Here is a 23,400-nt window from a genome sequence, read left to right as displayed (position 1 = left end):
AACACGAAAGTAAATGTAATCGTGCATGATGGGTCCTTTGGGATTCCCTGAAATGGATGGCGCAAGGAGAGCATGTTATATAGACTACATTGTCTAGATACTCGCCTCTGATAACGTTTACATAGAGGGTTAAGTTGTCGTTTGGCATTGATTTATTACCTCCTTATGTGTGTCAAAATAAGTCCTATACATTGCTATTATTTGCTTCTGGATAGGATGCTCTAACATCTCATGCACATTCTCGACATCGACCTTAATTCTTCCACTAGGATGTATTATTTGGTGCTAATAATGATATTTGATATCACACCAAATCGGAAATGATGGTTGGGTCCGTACTCAGAGTTGCTCAGAATTAGTCATAGTCTTCCCGTCTTATTAGTATTCCTGCAGTCTCTCCACATCTCTCTGAACCACTTTATATTAATCTAATATTTTCTCCTCATCGAGAAATTAACAGCTTCGTATGTGAGTACAACGCATATCGATGGCTAAAAAAAAAGGGTTATGTGAGTGAGGAATCGTCCCTAGCTTTTATGGGGTGATTGAGAACATAGATCCGCTACTCTGGTAGCCCCAACTGAATGCGTTTCTCAAAGACAGAGTACGTCCAAATGCTGTCCTGGTCTAATATGTTCTTAGGCTACGGCAGATAGACCTGTCGACATTCTCAGAGACAAGAATGGCCATACTCAGACATGTAATATCGAGATTTGACTAGATGGCTCACTCTTGCCCCTCCTGGACGCTCAAAACTTGCGACAATTTGCGGCGGACGCAAATGGCCCATCCTCCTACGAAATTGTCGCTAGTCAGACCAGGTGTCCACCCCAGCTGACCGTTCACGAGTTCACAGCCTACCAAAGTTTGCTCTCAGGCAAGAATTGTCGCTGGTTGTCCATGGTGCGCGAGTTAGGTTCATCCAACCTCAACTTTAGTCTGGAAGCCACGATGCGTTTGTACAACCATCTCGCCTTACAGGTTGGGCCGATGCAGGATGACGATGACCTGCGTATGATCCACGCTGTGTTCAAGGACGTGACATTTTGCACCCAGTTACTTACCCAGATAGAGAGACATCTCGAGGGAATTTCCTGCAATTGGCGTGAATCGTATTATATGGAAATTCTACTGACCTTACTTCTACGCACATGTACCCTTGGAACCGGATGTTCGGTCCAAGAAGGCCTCAAGCTTCTGCACCATGTGAGGCAGATCACCTTGCAGTGGGTTCGCCAACTACAGCACGAGGTCCGCAGTGCGGTAGATGCAGAGACTGCTGCGAGTGCGACGAGGTATGCTTTCATCGCTGCGATGCTGTGCAAACGAACATTTTCCGTGTCGACAGACAACCAGGACACATGGGGACCTGAAGAGCTTCACTGCTTCTTCGAGGCTTCGATTGCTGTGCAGGAGAATCTGGACAGTAACCCGTGGAAACTTCCTCCAGTATTGAGCTGCATGTTGATCTGCGATCTGAAAATGACATTCCGCATGCGACACGTTCTGCTAAAGTCTGTCACATCCCATCCGGACGCTCTCGAATCGGCCATTAACCGCGTGTGGCCCGAAGCAGACGACTGCACGAGGGTATATGGGCGCTGGGAAACGTTGTCTGATCGCTGGGAATGGTGGATGGTCTCTACAGTGTCGGCCACTGAATTTACACGTCCGCAGGTGGTCCATTACCATCTTTTGGAGGGCCACCTCCTAGTCAACAACAAGCCTCTGGGAAAACTACCCAGAGAAATCCGAGAATCCGCTATCGTCCAGGAACTGTTTGGTGACGAGCATCTGCTGACGTTCCCCTCTGGCCTGCCAGGCATGACCTACATGTTGGCCACCCGAAGGCATGGACACCAAATCCATCTGGGCTTGCGCAATGGGAAGCAGGTTGTTCGTGCTCGTATATCCGGAACCATCCTCGAGTTCGTGGACAGAGCGGTGTTCGGCACCGGAAAGGATTGTGACGTCCCTGGTCCGTTGATCGACGATTGTGTGCACTGGCTCGATTTGATATCGGGACGGCTGGAATTTAGGAAACGACCCGATATCTGGAAATTCAACCGGCCGGGCAATTGGAACCTCGATGTCCGCACGGGAAGGGTGTCATGCCGAATGGTCCTGCTTGTTGACCCGCATAGCGAGCTCTTTCACCGTATTGCGGGTTTTTTCGAGCATTTTGAAGATGCTGAGAGACTGGTTGTCTCCCAGCCATTTCGGAAAAGCCTTACAGTCGAGCTTAAGCGGCTGGATCTTCAGTTTAGAGTCAATGAAAAGGGACTGCTGCAATCAAACCACCTGCGTGCCGAGGTTGACCCCGACCAGGACGCTGGGATCTGGTACGGGTTGCAAAACAAGATTGTTCTTCGAGATGCCCGAAACCCTGTCCAACGAAGTGTCATCGTCCCCATCGCTTCGCTCATATATCGACGTGACGGCATTCATGTAGCTGTTCGCGTTATAAACCATGGACTCTACGGCCGATACTTTATTGACAATGTACTAGGACGCTTGCAGTGTGCATCGGAGCCTTTGCTGCTTTATATGAAGGCAAAGTTGCACGCTTACACATCGTTCGTCTTGCCTGATCCTCTAACCGGTCGCTCTGGCACGGAGGAAGCTTTGGCTTCTCTATCGTCTGGATCCAGTCAGCCCTGGACGCTCCTGAATCATCGCCAGCTGCAACAGCTGCTCGATATAGCCAGACTTACACCGAGTCGGAAGTACTACCCCGAGAATGGGCGTAGCCAGCAGATTGTCACCTGGGATAAAGAGCTCACGGTTACCATTCAAGCACGATTGTTATCGCACCGTCGTCGAAGCCATCCTGGCGAAAGTCGAGAAACTGTCCGTCTTTTCCATTTCGCCTGTGCAGCTGCCAAGCTTGGAGTCCGGTGATGTTCTTCACCTCCGCGAACGAGGTTATGCTCATCGTCGTCGATATGAAAGGCCAAACTTGTTTCCATGCGAACCGATCCCTGCCAAAGATCATCCATATCTAAGTCGAGATCATCTAGAGGAGAATGAAGCAACGCGTAATGTCTCCGAGATTACCAATCTGCTGCGCATACAGCCGTCGCGTATTCATACAACTAAACATCTGGCCAAGGCCCTCCAGCAGACATCTTTCATTCAGGGTTATGTTTCCACCTTCTCGAACCCTTTCCTTAGTGATCTTCTGGAGGCGGATATAGGCCTCCAATGGGGACCTCTGGTGAATCTTTGCCGGCGTAGCGAGCGAGAAAGTCGAGATTCTCTCATGTTCCAATTGGGTGTAATGGCGTTCGGTAAAAATGTGAACATGACGCTGTTAAGGACCATCGCCGCATTTTTCCTGGTTGAGGAGCTCCGCGTGCTGAATCTGCCTGCTTACGCTGCTTATATAGATTTTCAACGCGGTCAGCAACCAACGTTAGACGGTCTAGTGAGTCTGATACGACCTTGCTGTAGAGCATTCATTGTCAATACAGAGTCAGATAATGCATGCCCCGTAAAACGACTGCGGGGTATTGATCCAGCAAAAGAGGAGTACGAACAGCGATGCGACAAGGAATGTGAGGACCTTGCTCTCATTCTTCTGCGGCAGTGGCCGTGTCCAGAGCCTACTATTGAGGATTTCTCTGCAAGGGCCATAGACATCACAAAAGTCCAGGAGGCCATCGGGCAGGAATGGCGGCGTCTCTTCCAGAATTGGGAGTTTTCTCAACATCTAACAGAAGTCCAGGAAGTTCTGAATCGTCACAAAACCAAGACTAACTTCGTGTCATCCACGACGAGACCGAAGCAAACGCCACTACTGCCTATTCCTGACCGAAAAAGCGTGATTCCCACCCTCTCCCATGATCTTCTCCGAAAGGAAGGCCCTAGTCCAACTGCTGGAAGAGGAATACTTGATGATTCACGTATCACCAATCCAACGAGCGAGTTGCTCCATGAGGAATTTAGCAATGAGACGGTGCCAATATCAGCTCCTTCTCCTGCAATCGAGGAGCTCAAGACCATTGTGGATACCATGATCAGTTCACCCAGCTCCATTCGTAGGCAGTATGGAGAAGACTTGAAAGAGAGCCTGGTCGCCCTTCAAAAGCTTCAGCGGTTAGAAAGATTGCCTCGGCACATTCCTCCGATTTCCGATCTATCTTCCAGGATAGCAGAAGCTCAACAAACCATGAAAGACCAATTTCAAGCTATCTGTGATGCCTTCGCTGCAGGCGATGCTCGACATGTCTGGTTAGATGCCGGGAATTTGTGGCCATGCCTTACACCAGTAACATTGCTCGAGCAGCTGCGAACAACAGCCCGTCGTTGGATTAATCCACACATGAAAGAGTCGTTAATTGCATATGCTGTCTCTGTTACGCGAGTCCAACATCTGCTGCGCATCGAGGATGCGCAGAGAAAGGAAGATGCACGGCGACTCCATCAAGAACGGACAAACCCCGGACATGGCAATTGGAAGCCCCGGGAGTATCCAGATTGGATTCTGCTTGAGATTGGCGCCAACATGCTCATTCGGGACGACCAGGTGGATGTAGCGCCTGCTACTATCTCCCCTGCATCTGGGTCTAATTCAGTACTCCAGATGAACATGGGCCAAGGTAAGAGATCCAATCGAACCTGTACCGAGCGAGAAGGTACTGACGCATTTCAAGGCAAAACATCCGTGATTATGCCTATGGTTGCCTGTGTCCTTGCCAATGGCAAAAATCTTGCTCGACTGATTGTGCCCAAGGCGTTACTGACGCAGACGGCTCAGATCATTCAATCCAGACTAGGAGGTCTTGTAGGCCGAGAAATCCGACATATCCCTTTCTCCCGCAAAAGGTCGTCTTCCTGCGACACCACCCACGCTTATGAGAGCCTTCACGAAGAGTTCCTCCATCAATCTGGGATTATTCTTACGCTCCCTGATCATGTGTTGTCGTTTATTTCAGCGGACTCCAATGTCTGCTGTGCCTAAAAAAAACGGTGGAATGTGCAGTATGGGTTGCACCCAGAGCGCGATCCTATCGCTGTTCCGTTCCATGCCAAAGGGGTATCGTCTGAGCAGGCAGAATGGGGTCATCCTGACGTCGCCATTCTCTTCACCTGTCTGGCCTTCTACTATGGCGGACTGACTGTACCGCAGTTGCGTCAAGCTCTGCAGCATCTTCTGCGATCGAACGATCCATCCAGCGAGTACGATCGTTGGACACATCACTCGGCTACGCTCCCTGAGTCGCTGCGGCGATGGAACCTAATCAACATTGACGATGATGGGCAAATTTTGGCGCTTTGGAAACATCTGCGTTTCGTTGTCATTGTTATCGATGACTACTTAAACCACTTTGTCTTTCCCGTCCACGCCAGACAATTCTCTCAAAAACCGCAGGCATCTGGATGGGATATTCCTCTGTTTACCCCCGACCAGCAGTTAGGCCCGTCGGGATTGACAACCGGATTTAGCGGCACAAATGACAACCGACGGATGCTGCCGCTGACCATCAGACAAGAGGATCTTCATGGATTATCGCATACCAATGCAGAAGTGCTGACTTACCTTCTGCAGGAGCGGAATCGATCGTATGTTTTAGCTGCCCAACCAAATGGGAAACACCTATCCGAGATCGAATTCCTCGGTCGCCTCCGAGATATGGGAATTCGTCTCCTCATCGACGCCGGGGCGCATATCTTGGAGCTGGACAACAAAGGCCTCGTCAGGCAGTGGTTGGATATTGACCATCAAGCACCTGCGGCGGTCTACTTTGATGTGAACAGCAGGGCCTGGGTTCTCTATCGCAATGGTGAAAGCGTGCCCCTTTTGGCATCCCCATTCGTCGACAACCTCGAGGATTGCCTCGTGTATTTGGACGAGGCTCATACTCGTGGCACTGATCTCAAATTTTCCGAGTCCGCTCGTGGGGCGTTAACTTTGAGTCTGGGACAGACAAAAGATCACACCGTTCAAGGTATATGATATTCCTTTTCCTGAAGACTTGATTCTAATTCATATCTAGCTGCCATGCGACTCCGTCAATTGGGAACATCGCAGTCGGTTGTGTTCATGGCGTCACCCGAAGTCCACCAGAGCATTTTGGATCTCCGTGAAAAGTCACCCGGTGACAAAATCGATGCGTCCGATGTTGTCAGCTGGCTTCTAGAGCAAACTTGTCGGAGCAACGAGCAACTACAACATTTGTACCTAGCTCAAGGATACGACTTCTGCCGTCGGATGCAAGCGGAGTCCGCACATGCGAGATTTCTGAAAAAAATCTGACCACCGAAGAGCATACCTAGAGGCGTTGCTGCAGCCAGAACAACAAACCCTGGAACAGCTATACAGGCCTAGACCGGAAGGTGAGTCCGTAAACAGTATGATACGCGGATCAGGAAGATTGCAGGAATTCTGGGAGGAGCTGAAGAGGCAACAAGAGGGCAAACTGAACAGCAGCGAGCCGATCTACCCTACCTCGGCGTTTCAGGAGGTTGAACAGGAGCGGGAAGTCGTCTTGCAGGTTGAGGAGGTGCGGCAAGTACAGCGGCCGGTGCATTTTGACCCATTGACTTTTCGTGGGCTGGATCCAGACTTCATGCATTTTGTAAAGACCGGCGAACTGTGCGGACAAGGATGGTATGAACCGGTATTCTTAGCCCTGCGGCGAACGAGACTGGGACGCAAGTACAGTATCAATCCTGGGAGACAGTCACGTCTGTTCGTTTCGATAGAATTTACCAGAACCATCGTTGGGCAAGAAGGTCACTGGTATGATGATTTCCTGGTGAGTAGAGGAAACGGAAATCTGCAAGTAAAATGAACTAACAAGCCCTCCTGTCGCAGCGTCCGGTCCATTGGATCTTGTGGAGTCCGAAAACTCGGACAGCACTTGTGATCATCCCGGAAGAAGCAGGACGCCTCATTCCTGTGATTCGAAAACTGGATCCACCGGGGGCGCATCTCCTCGTTTATGCAGCACCGATCACGAAAGGTATGCTTCAATTTAATCGAGCGAACTTCTACTCCCTGCCGAAACTTGAGGGAGGTCAGGAGCTGCCGGACAAACTGATAATTGAATTGGGAATTCTGGGCGGTCGGCTGTATTTTGAAATTGATGAGTACGAAGATATCGTGAATTATCTTCATCTACAGGATGTCCAGGATGATGCACCAACTTCAGTTCCGGGTGATCGGTTTACAGCAAACCCTATTGGCTTCCTGGAAGAGTAGTTCGCCGTCACACGGAAAGGACAGGATTTTGGAGATACACCCATGGGGTATATTTGTCAGGGTCGACAGCTAGGGAAGGACCACCCGTTCTTTACGACTGGTGAGGTAGTGGACAACCAATCAACCCAGAGTCGTTTGGATGGAACAAGTGCGAATCGTGCCCGCGACACGGATGGAGGTGACGATGGAGATACCAGTGACGGGAGCGCTGAAATGGAGGTCCACAATAATGCCACTGGTGTTTATTGTACAATCACATAGCCGATCAGCACTCTCAGCTCCTTACACTCTTGTCAGTTGATTCAGTATTTCCCATTAGATAGCAAAACTCGCTTCTAGAAAAAAAGATCCGTCGTGGCTTTCATGAACTTCTTCTCATAATCGAATCTGGATTCCGCTGAATTTTCCAACAGCCAGGTTCATCTGTGAATCTGCGAGGCCTTTCAGTTTTTTCATACATATGCCCAGCTAGACTGAAGATGATAGGGAATGAGAGAAATAGGGATTGGAGTATGGTTTCCACATAGCCAAATCCAGTATACATGCCTGTAGGTGACTTGTCTAACTGCAGCAGTGAACAGGCCCTGTTTGCCACCGTTGGATAAAATGCAGCAAAATGAGTTGAAACGACAATGTGTTTAAGGGGATAAAAATGAAAATACAGAGTAGTCGAAGGGATGGAATCTCTAAAGCGGTGAGGGAGGCGGCATCATTCTGCCAGATATGACGTCACTGCACGAGCAGGCATACATCTGGACGATGCACTTCTCATGGATAGAGTGAATGCAATAAAAGGATCTCAGTCCATGTAGATGTAGCTGGAAGATGGATATAGGGCAGAGATTGAGAAAATAGTTGTTTTGCTGTACTTGAGTGAGTAGTGTATAGAAACTAGGAATACCTCTCCCGCTGGGATCTAGGAAAGGGTAAGATTTGTATATATCCACTGGCGGAAAGTTCAGCGCAGCAAGGAACCCCTAACTACATACATGGACGCCTGGTAAAGACTATATATCATATAGATAGCTATGAATGAAAATGCACCCATTAAAATCTTTGTCAATGGGATTTTGGGGGAAATAATGTTGGGACAAGGCCCGCTTTTCGCCACTGTTCAGCAGGCGGTTCGAGATCTGGCCTGAGCATAGGATGTGGGGCGGCGGTGGGACTGAGATCAGTTGCTGTACGTTTGCGTCAGATTGATATTTTTCTGTACTCTGTAGAGGAAACAAAAATCAAGGCTCTCATGCGACTGAAATAATTCTGCGTAACAGGATCCTCCGGAACTCCTGGGGGCAGCCCTGACCCTAAGCCCTAAGCCCCAGTCTACCCCGCCAAGCCTGGCTGCTGAGCCAATTAGCGCCGCGCATCAAGAAGCCGAGGTCTTCCGCGCGGTCCAGCGGAAGGGGCCATTACGAGTAAGACAGATGCAAGCAGCAAAAATTCCATGCAAATAAATCAGAAATAATATACCATAATATAATCGCTTCGGTGACTGACGTGCTTGGATTGACCATAGTTCTCCCGTAGCTTAATTGTTTGATAGCTGGTACCTAACCTAGGCAATACCTACCTAAGCAAGCTCCATTATTAGCTCCGTGATGTCATCGGCAGCCGTGAAGAAGGGCGTCACCCTGCTGGGCGCTGGCACGCAGGGGAGACGGCTTGCATTTATGGTACGTGCATACATTACTATATACATGCGTGCATGCATATATAATTGCTATCATCAATTATAATATACGAAGCAAGCTATTTGCTTACTTACTGCTACAGTGGTCCCGACTCGGCCGACCTGTCTACCTGGTCGACCAGAACGAGAAACAGCTCTCGCGCGCATGGGACGAGATCCAGGTCCTGCGACGAAGCAAAGAGAATGCCGACATCGCGCGCAGTGTACAGAAATGGGGGTCGATCATCACGTCGACTCCTCCGCAGGGCCTGCAGCCGGCGATAGCGAATTCGTGGCTGCTAGTTGAGGTGAGCACTTTTTGCACTCTAGAGCCTGGTAGAGCTTGATTCTGATAGGAGTTTTGTGTTTCAGTGCGTCCCTGAATCGCTACCGCTCAAGCGCTCCGTCATCAAGCAGATGGACGAGGCTGCTGGGCCGGAGACCATCATCGCGTCGAATTCGAGTAGCTATACGATTGCGGAGATCTTGAAGGATTTGGATGTCAAGCATCGTGACAGATTTGTCAGTTTGCATTCTTGTAAGTGTCGTCTGAATCCGGGAATAAATGTTCTATCGTGTTCTCTCAATATAGTGTCCTAGTAAGGGTAAGATGCTGACTGCTTTCACACAGACTGGCCACCTGAGACGTCTGGTAAGTAATCTCAAGTGTTGGTTGATAATAAATGAGATAATTGCAAACAAGAAGAAGGAGAAGAGAAGAAGCCATGTACTGACACACAACAGCAATCGAAGTCATGGGCTCAGACGAGACCAAACCAGAGATTATCACCCGGTTGATGGAGGAGACGAAGGCGCACGGCTTTGAGCCGTTCCATGTCCGTCGTACGTCGACTGGGTATATCTACAACCGGTACGTCTGTCGTTTTCTCCGTGCTTTTTTTTTCGACTACATCTACTAACAACACCAGAATCTGGGCGGCCATCAAACGCGAAGCCCTCCTCGCACTAGACGAAGGCATCGCCACCCCGCAAGAAATCGACGCCATCTTCAAGAGCGTGCTCAAGACGCCCAAGGGGCCGTGCGAGCAGATGGACGTCGTCGGCCTGGACGTCGTCCTGGACATTGAGAACCACTACGCCGAGACGCGGCCGGGGATGATCCCCGAGGGGCCGCGGCGGCTGTTGAAGAAGATGGTGGATGAGGGGAAGTTGGGCGTCAAGAGTGGGGAGGGGTTCTTTCAGTACGGTCAGCAGAAGTAAATGTTGAGATTTGTTTTATTGTTAGTAAATATCATGATATACCTTATGTATTTGTGTATGATACGGTGTGATGCAGTGGAAATAAATTCATTTATCTTTAGTTGGAATGGGGCAGACTTGGGATTTATTCGCAGACAGTATTTTCTTTTCTAAAGAGAGAGAGACAAAAAAAGAGGTAAAAGCAGAAAAAAAATCTTCCTTAGTGCTGTTAAATCTTTCCTTTATCGTATATTGATTTGAAAAATGTCTTGGTTTCGTATATTAAGAAAATTATAGATTTCTTTCTACATATATATGTCCATTACCACCATGTGCTGTCTGGCATCTACAGCGTGATTATACTTTTTTTTCGTTGGCACTAGCACATTATGCTTGATGTGGTTCATAAATAGATATATCAAATGATTCTCATATATACAAATTTAAAATATGTAGTTAACGTTCAAGTTTCTATTCCTTAATTTTAATCATGTGGTACCAATTTCCCGTGCTGTAAAAAAAATTTATTAATATTAATTCAATTTAATTATATGAATCAGTTATGTCGATACATAAATTGGGATACAAAAATGGGTATCGGGACTTTGCCATTATTGAACCCAAGGAAGGCTGTCATCGTTGCTTGCTGGCTTGTTTGACCTACAGCCCCACTAATAGGGTGATCATTAAAGGCTTTGTTTTTTTGGCAGAGAAAACTTCTAATCCGGCGTTGTATGTTCTCGAGAGCCTACCAGTAGATTTACGCTACGATGCTATTAATAATACAAAATCGCCGACTTAGCGATCAACGGACAAACCCCGGCCGACAGACAGGGATCTAAACTCTTGCGGCGACTGCACTTAGCAAATGGAAATGTTTCATACATAAGCATAAAAGGACGCCGCTAGCGATTGCCTGTTGGAACTGCCATATAAACATATTGAGCGGGCTGTCGTGTACTTTTCTGGCCGTACTGCACAGAGTCCTAGATTGGATCAGCCTGGGGGATAGAGATGGCAGGAACAGAGACGGAAGCATCGCATCATCGTCAGCAAGCAAACACAGACGACGAGAGAGATGCGAATGGCGTCGTGGATCGAAGTCTGCCTTCTTCGTCTGCTCCCCTGCAAAGCGACTTAACCCTGAATGCGGCCAAGTTTCGCCCGTCCGCCATCACACCCGAGACGAGGGCCTTTAACCGACACCTCCAGGAGATCGAGGCGGGCACACGGAAATGGTACGAGGTGGGTACTATTATTGATCATGTTGATCGTGGTGATTGTAAAATCGTTGTTTTATGTGACGTCTGCTGACCTCGGCTATATGCTTGCAGGTCGGCGCAGCAGAATACCGACTCATGCGGAAAAAAGGCCTCACGCCCCTCCCTGCGGCGACTTTGCTGCCGACTGCGTCTCCATTCAGCGTGCCCTCTCGAGACCCCGATCGAGAGATCCCGTGTCGTGTTCTGAGGCCCCAACCCCGTCGGGGCCAGAACCACGCTCCAGTCCGTGGCCTGCTCCTGCACATCCACGGCGGCGGGTGGGTGCTCAACGACGAAGCCTCGTCCGATGTCTACCTCCAGGAGATCGCGGACCGGTGTGGTCTCGTCTGCCTGTCTGTCGGATACCGCGTCGCGCCGGAGCATCCGTATCCTGCTGCGCCTAACGACTGCTTCGACGTTGCGAGCTGGCTGATCAGGCATGCAAGGCAATGCTTCGGCACTGACTTCGCCTTCATCGGGGGCGAGAGTGCAGGGGCAAACCTGGCCGTTGTGACTACCCTTCGTCTTCTGCGATCATCCGTCGCAGAGCACGCCTCCTTCCGGCTAAAAGGGCTGTTGCTGCATTACGGCTCTTACACGATGCGGTGGCAACCCGGCACGAAGCTGTTTCGGCGGCACCCAACGCTCATCCTGGACGAGGAGATGATGGACCACTTCCGCGAGGCGTACGTGCCGGGCATGAAGGACGACGAGCTGCAGCTGACGTCGCTCGACGTGTCGCCGTTCTTCGCCGACCTGACGGGCGTGGACCTGCCTCCGGCGCTGTTCACCGTCGGCACGGAGGACTGTTTGCTCGAGGACTCGGTGTTTATGAGCGCGCGGTGGATGATGGCGGGCAAGGAGGCTGTGTTGAAGATCTATCCCGGAAGTCCGCATGGGTACATCCTGTTTCCGCCTGAGAAGCATGAGAATGCGAAGATGGCGCTGCAGGATGTGAAGACTTTTGTCGACATGCAATATTCGTTGGGCGCAACGTTGGAAAGTAATACTACGGAGAGTGGTACTTCCTGTGTTACGTGCAGTGACAGCAAGGACTGTTGATATAAATATAGTTTTCCTATGGTCTGATTTTCGTCTTTCGGATGTGGAGACTGGTTGACAAGGGTTAAGAAGACATACAATAGAGACGGATGAGTAGTCAATTTTATATAGACCTGACTATATTTAGACATTCTATACTGCTGATACTTCTAAGGTAGTTTATGCTCTATCTGGTTATATTATCATGACTGGCGAATGAATATATATTTATTTTCAGCCCTAACTTGTCTTTCCCAAGGTACTAAGTACTGTACAATACGGGATATTGTGTAGCTGCTACTGGACATTCATATACTTAGGGAGCGTTGATCAATAAGTAAATCCACAAAAATTATTTGAGTAAAAGAAAATGCCATAGGTATACATGAACAGAAATTGGACAGCTGGAAGGCGAAGCTGCTTGTACGCAATAACACAAATTCTAAGGCCTACAACTGGCCACATTAATGCATATCGTCCTGCATGATCAATACTTCACACGCTCGTACCCCTCATCCGGATTATCGAAATACCACGTCGTGTCCTTGCCCTCCGCCTCCTTGACACTGAAGCCATTTCCGAGATAGGAGAACCGATTCCTGCCCAGACTCTCCCACACATAGTCCTCGTAGCGCGGTTCCTCCAGCATGTGGAACCAATGCACCCTGCTTCCTGGATGCAGCGCCACGATGGGCCCGTCGATCTTGCCGTTCTTGAACCATGACCGGCAGTGCGTGCTCCACGCCGTCCGCTTCATGAATTCCTGGATGTGCTCGTCGAAGTCGTCGACGGCCTCCTGCTTGACTGTCACGGACTTGATGTCCTGCGTCTGGCATTTGTGCAGCATCCGGATGATGTATTTGGCTGCGTGCTCGACGATTGGAAGGACAGAGCCGTGTCCAATGGGGGCGTTGGGGCCGAGGAACACTGTAGCTCGTTAGGACAATTCAGGACTCTACTTAGACAGATTTGATAGAGGAGTGAACATACTGAAATGGTTGGGAAAGTTTGGCACGGCCAACGACAGATACCCCTTCGGTTTGTCCTTCCACTGCTCTCCCAGACTGATGCCGTCACGCCCGATAACCGGGTACCGCGGACGGAAGGAGATGTCGAAGCCAGTCGCGCAGATGAACATGTCGATCTTGATCACCTCGCCCGTCTCGAGCTTGATGCCCTCGGGCACGACCTCCGTGATACGGTCCGTCACGACGCGCACGTTCTCCTTGGTCAGGGCTTCGAGGTAGCCGTTACCGGGCGTCGGACGGCGACAGCCGACGGCAAAGCTTGGGATGAGATGCTTCAGCAGGGGGTTGTTCTCGCCGAGTTTGGACTTCATTTCATTGATCGAGTACCGGACGGCTTCGGCTTGTTCGGGGCTGTCTTTGATGATCTATACCAGTCAATAACACACGCCTATCTATAGATCTAGAACGTGGATTGGCATACAAACTTGAAGTCGTTTGTTCAGCTCCGCTTCAACCTCTTTGCGATAGCGGAGATGCTCTTGCGGGTCCTTTCGGAATTTTTCCTTTTGCTCCTCAGAGACTAGGTAGCGTTAGTAGTGTGACGTGTAGATATATCGACTATAAGTAAGTGCTTACACGCAAAATTGGCACCTCCAGGTCCGGCTTTGCTCTGGGCAAAACCCGCAGTAATCCACGTCGGCGTGCGAATGAACGTGATAAGCTGTTTCGCATCTACATACCAATATCAGCTCATCTGATCAATTGCTTGTTTGCGAAGAGGGATGCTAACCAGGCTGGATAGTTGGCACAATCTGCACGCCAGACGATCCGCAGCCCAGGACAGCCACCTTCTTTCCTCGCCAGTCTGCATTCTTGTCCCACGCCGCACTGTGCAGGAGCTTGCCCTTGAAGGAATGCAGGCCGGGAATATCAGGCCACTTCCAGTTGCTGTACTGCGTTAGTATCAAGTTCAACATTTTATCGGACAGCAGTTAACCAACTTCAGTATTCCAGAGCCTGTGATCATGAAATGCCCCCAGTCTTCGACAATCTCCCCAGTCTCGGTATTCTGCGCTTTAAGGTTCCAGATACCCTTGTCCTCGTCCCATCGCGCATCGATGATCTTGTGGTTTAGCCTGACGAACTGGTAGAGATCGTACTTGCGCGCGATGTTGCGGAAGTACTCCAGAATCTCTGGTGCGCCTGAATAGCTAAATTCTTGTATTAACGACTTCGTTCATCTCCTCCAGCAACTGTGTGATTTTTCAGACAAGGAACCTACAAATGACTCCACTCCGCAGACGGCGCCCAGGTAAACTGGTAGTTATGCGACGGAATGTCGCAGGCACACCCCGGGTACCGGTTCTCGTACCACGTGCCGCCGACGTCCGGGTTCTTCTCGTACACGACGTGCTCGACGTTCTTCATGTGCCTGTTGATCTGGAACGCCAGGTTCAAGCCAGAGGCGCCCGCGCCAATGGTGATGACACGCAGCGGGCGCGGGTCACCTAGCGGTTTTTCTGTCACCACATATTGATCAGACGTAGCTTGATGCGTGCTGCCGTTGCCGTTCTGGACGGCAGCGGCGGTTCCAACGCCGTTGGTTTCTGTGGCCGTAGGCATTCTGCCTCAGTCCATCTATCGGTCGAATTTGGTGTTAGAAATGGTGTATCTGTTCCAGAGGATCAGAGAGATCGAGCTGATGGATTATGCAGCTGAGGTCGTTCTTAAAAGGACTGCGAGAAACAAGGTCGCGATACCAGAATCAGGACTTGGACTTTATCAAACGTCATTCTGGCGAGCGCTTATTGATAGCTACCTAGAAGAGCCTCGTGCATAAAGTGCTTTGCTGGAGGGGATACGTTAGGATGGACTGACTCGCCAACTTGCCGCAAGAAGCCGACGGTAATATGCACGATTGATAAGCCGAGATAGGCGGGAATACTTTTTAGGGCAGGTATCCACTTGGGAGGTCATAGCTGCTACAGAGCTACCTGGATAGGTAGTTAGGCTGTACTCTGTACTCTGTACAGCATTACCAGGTTCGTGGTACTGGAAGCTCGGTCCACGCTATTCCAAAACAAGAAAAGCGGGGAAGGCGGAATGCGGGGTAACGCGGGGCCCCGCCTGGAGCTTGGACCTCGGAGACATCGCCGAGTACTCCGTAAAGAACGGGGAATTACCTCGCGTTCTCACGTCAACCAGAGTGTCGGATCTCTACTCGGCCTGCACAGTCACCATGTCCTCCACCCCCAGCTACTCGCCGCCGCCTCGACCAGCCGCACCCTTGCGGCGTGCCAGAATCGCCTGCAAGCCCTGTCACGCCCGTCGAGTGAAGTGCGACGTGTCAGAATCCCAGCCCTGCTGGCACTGCAGAACACGACAGACGCCGTGCGAACTGATCGAGTCACGACGGGGAAAGTACGTTATTGACGTCAATTGACTGATCAATTGAATCAATTGCTGTTCCACACGCTGATGCTTCGACAGGTATGTCAGGAAGAAAACTGGTCATGCAGCTACCAAACTGCGCGCCGACGCACTGCTGCAGCGCAGCCCATTGTCCAGGAGCAGCAATCGCAGCCTGCCTCAGCAACTCCTTATTCTGATCCTGCGGCGACAACGACGACAAACTTGTCACGAACCCATGACGACGCAATTGCCACGACCTCCCAGCATGGCAATGTTGAGGGGAAAGAGGCAGTCCTCGAGCAGCAACAGCAGCAGCCAGGAGAAGAGGAAGAGGGCCCGGAGATGCTGTTTGCGCGCATGGCAGAGCCAGAACCCGCAAAGGACAGCCCCGGGGGGTTGATGCAATCCAAGGGACGATCTTACTACCTGGGCGAGTCGTTCAGTCTGGCCTTCATCGTTAAGACCGTTTGCAGTCCATCTGGCAGCGAGGCCGACGTGAAGGTGCACTACCCCGTGCCGCCGTCTGTGGCAGACCGCGCGATCCACGCGCGAGGGAGCGATGGATACGGCGAGCCACTGCCCTTCCACGACGCCTTTGTGACGCCTCCGCGGGATGTCAGCGACGAGCTGGTGCGCACGTTCTTCGACTGCATCCACCCGGCCTATCCGGTATTTGATCGCCGCTCCTTCACCAGTCTATATCAGCAGGGCCAGATGAGCATGCTGGTGCTGCAGACGATCTATTTCCTCGCCCTGACTGTCTGTCGTGAGGAGCTCGTCAGCAAAGCCGGATTCCCAGACCGGGCCACCGCCCGACGGACGCACTATCTGCGTGCCAAGGCGCTCTACGATGTCGACTACGAGAAGGACCGGAACAACCTGGCGGCGGTGTTGTTTCTGCTGGGGTTCTGGTGGGCAGGGCCCGAGGACCAGAAGGATACCTGGCATTGGCTGGGTTGTGCGATCAGTCTGGCGCAGACGTTAGGCATGCACCGGTCGTAAGTGTCGTGAGCAGATGGAAACTTGGTGGAGTTCCTAGTCCAATCTGATGTAATAATCGACAACAGCACAGCGCAGTCTGGCATGAGTCAGCGGCACCGGTCTCTGTGGAAGCGGATCTGGTGGTCGATTTACGTAGGAATTTCTACTACCCGATATTGATGATTGCGATGTTCTGATTGATTGTTAGGTCCGCGACAGGCACGCTGCAGCCGCTCTTGGTCGCCCGTGCCGGATCCGTGACGAAGACTGTGATATTGAGCTGCTCACTCCGGAGGATTTTCAGGTCGACGAGGGGTATGATGTGCGCCTGATTTGCGTCCAGCAGGACTTTCACATTTCGTATGCCATTGAGATGTTGAAATTGGCTGTTATCCGTAAGTGTCGTAATAACTCCACTCTCCATTGGCGATAGAGACCATGTCACTGCTCTGTTCTGCATTACAGCTTCTGATCTGATATATCTACACAGTTGGCAGGATCCTCACTGGAGAATTCTCGCCCCGCCGTAACCAGATCACTGGATACAATCCCAAGGCGCTGGCAGATGAGCTCTCCCGATGGGAGTCTCAGCTTCCGCGCGAGTTGCACCGGGCTCCGGTGGATGAGTCTCTCGGGGCGCCGTTCTGGGCGTGCATGTTGCATGCCAACTACAAGTGAGAAAATCCGTATAATCGCAATTTTTATTTTTTTCAGCCCGCTGACTTGCTTGCTTCTAGTAACTGCCAGATCCTGCTCTTCCGCCCCAAGTCCGTCGAACTCGTCTCGCGGGTCGAGATCGAGCGAGATACCATGTCCCGGATGGCAGCAGACTCGACAACCCGGATTGCAGAGGACCTTTTGGCCGCGGGGACCCTGACGTATGGCCAGCTGCATCTGTAAGTCGTTATTCAGACACCAACTCGATGCAGTGACAGAGAGCTGACTGTGCTGTTCGATAGCGTTCCGGCCCTCTTCGCAGCCCTGTCTATCCACGCTATCGTCATCCGTCGCAAGGATCCCATCCGTCGACAGCTGGCCGAGAATCGCTCCCGGCAGTGTATGCTCGCGCTCAGCGAGCTGGCTAAGTGCTGGCCTGTCGGAGGCTGGATCTTGCGGCTGTTCATCAATCTTATGCGGAGACTGACAGGCCAAGGATTTGGATTCGAGAACAACACAAGTAGTGGTGGTGGTAGTGGTGCAAATAATCCCACGTCCTCTTCCTCTCAGCAGCCGCGCGATCTGTCCAATGCAATATCAACCCAGCACGGACTTTCCTCTTCGTCAGGGTCCTCTCTTCATGATCCACAGGGAAAGGTGCCAGCAACTCTGCACCCTTTGGACGGATGCGACCTCAATCCGGGGCACCAACAACAGCAGCAGCAGCAGCAGCTCCGAAGCGGGAATAGTGATGGCGGGCAAGACTTTGCCCGGACTAACAACAGCAGACAGATAGACCTGATGCAGCAAGCCGACCAGCTGCTGTCCGATGCCCTGTGGGCACCCAATCCGGACGGCGGGTTCGACTTTGACTTCCTTTTCCAGAGCGCGTCGGGGGGATTTCTCGCTGGGCCGGGACCAGGACCATGCAGCTTTGGCATGAATGCTGATCCGGACGTGACGGGGTTCTGATGGTTGCCAGCTAAATACTTTGCTTATTTTGCAGCTCGAGGTATTTAGAGGTTTTTTTGTGGAAGTGCATTGTCAGCATAGGAATGAGATGAGAGGTATTGGCGTTCCAGTGAGTAGGGTAGGAGGCTATTTGCTAGCTAGAGGTGAAGGAGCATAGCTTATAGCTTGTGTAGTAACAGTTAATTCATACACATACATACAATTTACTTGGTCTCAAGGCGAAACACCGCCAGAGTCATTGGCAAGCTGGAGAGTATACGATAAGCTTCAGGCGTCACTTCGGGAACGGGAAGAATCTTACAAGTGTTCATTTGCCTGCACAGATTGCAATTGTGCATCTATTTGCCTAGTACCCCAATCTAATGGATCGTGGCTGGTGTTTGGGGGTGGCCCGATTCGGCTCCCTGGACGATGTAAGACGCCGACTTGGAACTGACAAGGATATTCCACTTACCGAGCGAGACACCCGTACACCACTAGTCGCACACAAACGAAGCTGCATGTACCTAGGTACGTACCTAGGTATCCGAAGAGCCCCTCAGCTAGACAAATGCTGAGCCTGGGGCAGCTTTTCGATCTAATACTTCATGGCAGATAAGATCTCTGATGGCCACTATACATCATCGCACATGCACTGCATCATTTGGTTGAGAGACAACAACTAATTGTTACTTACTAACATTACTCTGAACACTTTCGATTGATATTTCCTCTCTCATCAACCACTTCCCATTCTAGCAACATGCCGGGCAGACTGTCCGGAAAGGTCGCCATCGTCACCGGCGCCGGTTTCGGCTTCGGCGAGGGCATCACGAAGAAGTTTGTCGAAGAGGGAGCGAAGGTTGTGATGGTCGACATCAACGTCGCCAACGGCGAGAGGGTGGCCGCGGCTCAGCCCCCGGGGAGCGTCGTCTTCGTTGAAGGCGACGTATCGGTCGAAGCGGACTGGCAGAAGGTCGTCGACACGGCGCTGGCGCAGTTTGGTCAGATCGATATTGTGGTCAACAATGCGGGTGTTGTCAATAAAGCGACTGTACGTCTAGAATAGATATTTTGTATGGTGGTTGCGCAAGACAGCTGCTAAGATAATGGCGATACGCAGCCCTCGATCGAAATCGCCGAGGAGGAATTCGACCGCCTGATCCGCATCAACACCAAGAGCCTGTATCACAGCGCCAGAGCGGTTGTGCCCGTCTTCCGCAAGCAGGGCAGGGGCGGCGTCTTTGTCAATATCTCCAGCATCAGCGCGCCTCGCCCACGGCCGAATCTGGTCTGGTATGCAGCCAGCAAGGGCGCTGCCAGCGCGGTACGTCAGAAAGCCCAGTCTTCTCAAGACATTTGTATACTGACAAGATGATGGTGACAGGCTACCAAAGGTCTCGCCGCAGAATTGGCGAAAGACAACATCCGCTGCAACGCCATCTGCCCGGTGGCCGGAGAGACTGCGATGTGCGTTCTCCAGCACAGCCCATGTCAATCAGTTCTAGTCTGACACATTTCTTTCTTTCCAGGGTCCCTCTCGTCCTTGGCAAGCCCGACACTCCCGAAAACCGCAAATCCATCCTCTCCGGCATCCCGCTGGGTCGGTTCGCGACTCCGGCGGACGTCGCCAACGCGGCGGCCTTTCTGGCGAGCGACGAGGCGAGCTTTATTACGGGGATTGAGCTGCCCGTCGATGGGGGGAGGTCATTGAATTAGGTGGATACGCTTGTACTGTACATAGTTCCATGGAATTAGCTACGACTGTGGTGTCGGATTCGATTCTAGTCTAGCAATGGCATTACTCACCTCATAAACTTGTTCAATTTTCTGCTCTTGATGTCCTATTTTCTTTGAATGATTATATGTTTATCAATAATATATAAAATAAATTATCTCTATAATATTGTATTTAGTCTATTTTACAGCAGACTATTAAAAAAGAATAAATAATTATTATTTTTCTTAATCTCTTTATTTTTTTTTTGGCCTTCTAAAAAAGAAGAAGAAGGGTATAGCTAGTAACTTAAAAATAGCAATATATTACCCTCTAAACTAATCTAGTATATACTCTTAGTTGATTACTACTCTTAGCTATAAGGAGTACCCATTATTATATATATAAACATATAAACTTCTAGGCCAAACATTGTCTTCATAAGCTAAGGAGAAGGCAAATCGGACCTGTCTTGATTATCTAACCACCACCTTTTTTTTAAAAAAAAAAAGAGAGAGGAGGAGAAACAGCACTTGAACTATCTCTACAGCTATGCTATTGGAGATTCCCACATTGTACTACACTAATGCAAACATAAGGACTTATACGGAGATATCGGAGCTAGGCCTCTCACACTGCAGGTTGGGTATGTTTTGACCCCTGCACACTGCCTATGAATTAAAAAGGGCACTGCTCACCAATCAATTCTCTTATTATATATTTTTTTTCGCATGGTATTCACTTTTACACCCCCTTACCTTTTTAATACCTGGTATTGTAACCTGCTTTAGCTATCAGTGTGGGATGATTGAGGGGCCTGCCATTGTAGTGCCGGCCTTAACAAGGCACTTAACAACTACAAAAACATGTGAAGAGCATTCTGTAGATAACGGCATGGGCCACTGATTAACCAAGCGAATGCTGTGCGCAAGCCTTGCCAGGTAGGCAGTAGATGCGCAATAAAGGGCGTAGCACATCCCCAGGTTTCTCAGCGGGACTTTCTCCCTTAAGAATCAGCCATCACATTCACGTTGCAGTGACCACAGTCAATTCAACACAGCGTCTGTTGCCCGCTACTCGCTACAGTGACACCTACATCTCGTCTAACCTCTTTTTTTGGCCCCTCCCTACATCTACGGATTTTGTGATCGAGTTCCTCGAGTCCACATCATCCACAGAGCACAATGTTGCCCTCGATCTCAAGCGTTTGGACGCAAATGTATCCCCCGAAGCCCGAGTTCACGGAGAAAGACCTGCCAAATCTTCATGGGAAAGCGAGTCGTCCCAGGCTCCCACACAAAGACTGCCACGCTCAGGATAATAACTGATTGGCTTTCATCACAGGTCTACATCGTCACCGGCTCAAACACCGGCGTCGGCAAGGAATTGGCTCGGATGCTCTACTCCAAGAATGCAAAGGTCTACATCGCTGCACGCTCCGAGGACAAGGCAAACAAGGCAATCGAGGAGATCAAAAAGTCTACGCCCGCATCCACAGGAGCATTGGTCTTTTTGCGTCTGGACCTCAGCGACTTAACCACGATTAAGGCATCAGCTGAAAGCTTTCTCTCCTCAGAGAGAAAGCTCCATGTCCTCTTCAATAACGCCGGCGTTATGACGCCGTCCCAGGGAGTGTCCAAGACTGCTCAAGGCTATGAACTTCACCTCGGTGTCAACAACATAGGGACCTTCATGTTCACAAAACTACTAACCCCAACCCTCGTTACGACAGCCAAGTCAGAGCCGCCAAATACAGTTCGCGTGGTCTGGGTTTCCTCGTCCGCGACGGAATTCTTCGCCCACAAATCCCTGGGCGTTCTGCTGGATAATTTGGATTATCATATCGATAAGTCGCCTCATTACAAGTATGGAATTAGCAAAACTGGCAATTATCTACATGGTGTCGAGTTTGCAAAACGATACAGGGCCGACGGTGTCATCAGCATCCCGTTAAACCCGGGAAATCTTTCCTCGGAGCTCTACCGAAAACAAGGGGCCATGTTTCGGTTGATGGTCAAGCTTATTGCCTATCCACCCGTCTTTGGTGCATATACCGAACTCTTTGCCGGTCTATCACCGAAGGTCACGATTGACAAGTCTGGAAGCTGGGGTGAGTGCTCACTGACATGATGTGCGAGACAATCGACTAACTCCTCCTGAATCCTTAGTTGCCCCCTTCGGCCGAATCTTGCCGATTCGAAAGACTTTGTCGACGCAACGAAGACGGAGGCAGAGGGCGGTACTGGAGCTGGGCTGAAGTTCTGGGAGTGGACCGAAGACCAGATTAGAGGGTACCTTTGATTTCGGGGAGTCAATGGTAGATGGCGGCAAGCAGCAGCATGGGAGCTGAGGCCAAGATTGGTGGTAATGCGTGATTGGGGCGTCTATCGGTCTCCGGGACAAATGGCTGGGAAGGCTGCTTGCTGCTCTGCTGTCTGGTGTGGATTTAGGGGTCGAAAAGGACGAGGCACAGTGCAGCCTCAGCCTGGTAATTAGAACATCCGATGGAATTATTGCGGCATTGAACATCTCTCTGGTTCTAGTCTAGAAATTGAGTGTGACGGGGTTCTCCCATGGCTCGGACAATGGCAGTCAATGGGGTAGCTCCAGTGGGACTACTGCATCCTCCACATCAGCTACATACGTACTAAGATTGGCGTGCAGATGGGACGATCTGGGGACTCTAGCGAGAAGCAGGGGGCTCAGCTACGGCTGGGGGGTAGACAACGCTAATAATACCTCCTTGAGCCCGGACAGGAGGATTCTTTTAGATGAAGCAATCACGAATGCTACAGATGAGCAACAGTTAATAACCTATCTAGTCGGTCCGTGGTTGACATTCATCCAGAGCATCAATGACGATTTGGATCCTGGCAGTCGAGTACGTCATCATGCTCTGGAAAGCCACCAAGAGATCCTTTTGTGTGGGCTGTTTATCCTCAAGCCCCCTCTACAGAAAGTATCAGAGTTACATAAGTCTATATATAAATATAATATTTATCCCTCTCTCAGTCCCCTGTAGTATTAAATACATATGTAGGAGAGCAGTTAGGGTTCTCTTAACTAAATACGTATTAGGAGCCAATATTATATAACCCTACCTGATTTTATTATCCTGAATTAAAAACTAAGAGCGGGACTGGCGAGACAGCTTACCTACCAGCTTGATTCATTCATTCATGCATTCAATTATTCAGCATTGAGAAACCTCTTGGCTAGCAGTGTCCTACCTCGTCGAACTCAGGCTAAGGATGGTCTGCTGTGTCCTAACAGCCCTTTTACTTTCTAGACTGCAGCAGTTCGATACATGTATTCGCCACTAGTGGGGGTCT

At 50.4% G+C, this 23,400-nt stretch overlaps 7 protein-coding genes across 7 annotated transcripts; 6 read left to right on the top strand and 1 right to left on the bottom strand.

Moving 5' to 3' along the window:
• Positions 1 to 487: 487 nt before the first annotated feature.
• On the top strand, positions 488 to 7,207 carry T310_1361 (uncharacterized protein; the record flags this gene model as incomplete). Its single annotated transcript, XM_013475772.1, has 7 exons — positions 488 to 509; positions 722 to 2,650; positions 2,709 to 4,786; positions 4,985 to 5,951; positions 6,000 to 6,127; positions 6,318 to 6,761; positions 6,821 to 7,207. 7 exons carry the CDS (start codon positions 488 to 490, stop codon positions 7,205 to 7,207), a joined length of 5,955 nt encoding a protein of 1,984 aa, XP_013331226.1.
• Positions 7,208 to 8,808: 1,601 nt separating this feature from the next.
• Positions 8,809 to 10,100, top strand: T310_1360 (3-hydroxybutyryl-CoA dehydrogenase; the record flags this gene model as incomplete). The annotated part of the gene is made up of 6 exons (XM_013475771.1): positions 8,809 to 8,883; positions 8,984 to 9,103; positions 9,210 to 9,417; positions 9,511 to 9,531; positions 9,624 to 9,750; positions 9,809 to 10,100. The coding sequence occupies 6 exons, from the start codon at positions 8,809 to 8,811 to the stop codon at positions 10,098 to 10,100; spliced, it is 843 nt and encodes a 280-aa protein (XP_013331225.1).
• Positions 10,101 to 11,093: 993 nt separating this feature from the next.
• T310_1359 (uncharacterized protein) lies at positions 11,094 to 12,403 on the top strand (the record flags this gene model as incomplete). Its single annotated transcript, XM_013475770.1, has 2 exons — positions 11,094 to 11,324; positions 11,414 to 12,403. The coding sequence occupies 2 exons, from the start codon at positions 11,094 to 11,096 to the stop codon at positions 12,401 to 12,403; spliced, it is 1,221 nt and encodes a 406-aa protein (XP_013331224.1).
• A 466-nt stretch (positions 12,404 to 12,869) lies between these two features.
• Positions 12,870 to 14,973, bottom strand: T310_1358 (uncharacterized protein; the record flags this gene model as incomplete). Its single annotated transcript, XM_013475769.1, has 7 exons — positions 12,870 to 13,309; positions 13,373 to 13,775; positions 13,836 to 13,930; positions 13,987 to 14,082; positions 14,141 to 14,298; positions 14,352 to 14,561; positions 14,633 to 14,973. 7 exons carry the CDS (start codon positions 14,971 to 14,973, stop codon positions 12,870 to 12,872), a joined length of 1,743 nt encoding a protein of 580 aa, XP_013331223.1.
• A 480-nt stretch (positions 14,974 to 15,453) lies between these two features.
• On the top strand, positions 15,454 to 18,372 carry T310_1357 (uncharacterized protein; the record flags this gene model as incomplete). Its single annotated transcript, XM_013475768.1, has 7 exons — positions 15,454 to 15,771; positions 15,841 to 16,760; positions 16,830 to 16,896; positions 16,952 to 17,138; positions 17,234 to 17,417; positions 17,481 to 17,639; positions 17,703 to 18,372. 7 exons carry the CDS (start codon positions 15,454 to 15,456, stop codon positions 18,370 to 18,372), a joined length of 2,505 nt encoding a protein of 834 aa, XP_013331222.1.
• Positions 18,373 to 19,114: 742 nt separating this feature from the next.
• Positions 19,115 to 20,070, top strand: T310_1356 (3-oxoacyl-[acyl-carrier-protein] reductase; the record flags this gene model as incomplete). The annotated part of the gene is made up of 4 exons (XM_013475767.1): positions 19,115 to 19,405; positions 19,475 to 19,678; positions 19,739 to 19,821; positions 19,884 to 20,070. The coding sequence occupies 4 exons, from the start codon at positions 19,115 to 19,117 to the stop codon at positions 20,068 to 20,070; spliced, it is 765 nt and encodes a 254-aa protein (XP_013331221.1).
• A 550-nt stretch (positions 20,071 to 20,620) lies between these two features.
• On the top strand, positions 20,621 to 23,173 carry T310_1355 (uncharacterized protein; the record flags this gene model as incomplete). The annotated part of the gene is made up of 6 exons (XM_013475766.1): positions 20,621 to 20,714; positions 21,034 to 21,287; positions 21,413 to 22,178; positions 22,519 to 22,556; positions 22,617 to 22,949; positions 23,147 to 23,173. The coding sequence occupies 6 exons, from the start codon at positions 20,621 to 20,623 to the stop codon at positions 23,171 to 23,173; spliced, it is 1,512 nt and encodes a 503-aa protein (XP_013331220.1).
• Positions 23,174 to 23,400: the final 227 nt, after the last annotated feature.

Source organism: Rasamsonia emersonii (assembly GCF_000968595.1).
Source record: "Rasamsonia emersonii CBS 393.64 chromosome Unknown ctg1118621759986, whole genome shotgun sequence".
Classification (NCBI taxonomy): domain Eukaryota; kingdom Fungi; phylum Ascomycota; class Eurotiomycetes; order Eurotiales; family Trichocomaceae; genus Rasamsonia; species Rasamsonia emersonii.
Note: the sequence above shows the minus strand (reverse complement) of the source record. Positions and strands in the feature narration are given on the sequence as shown.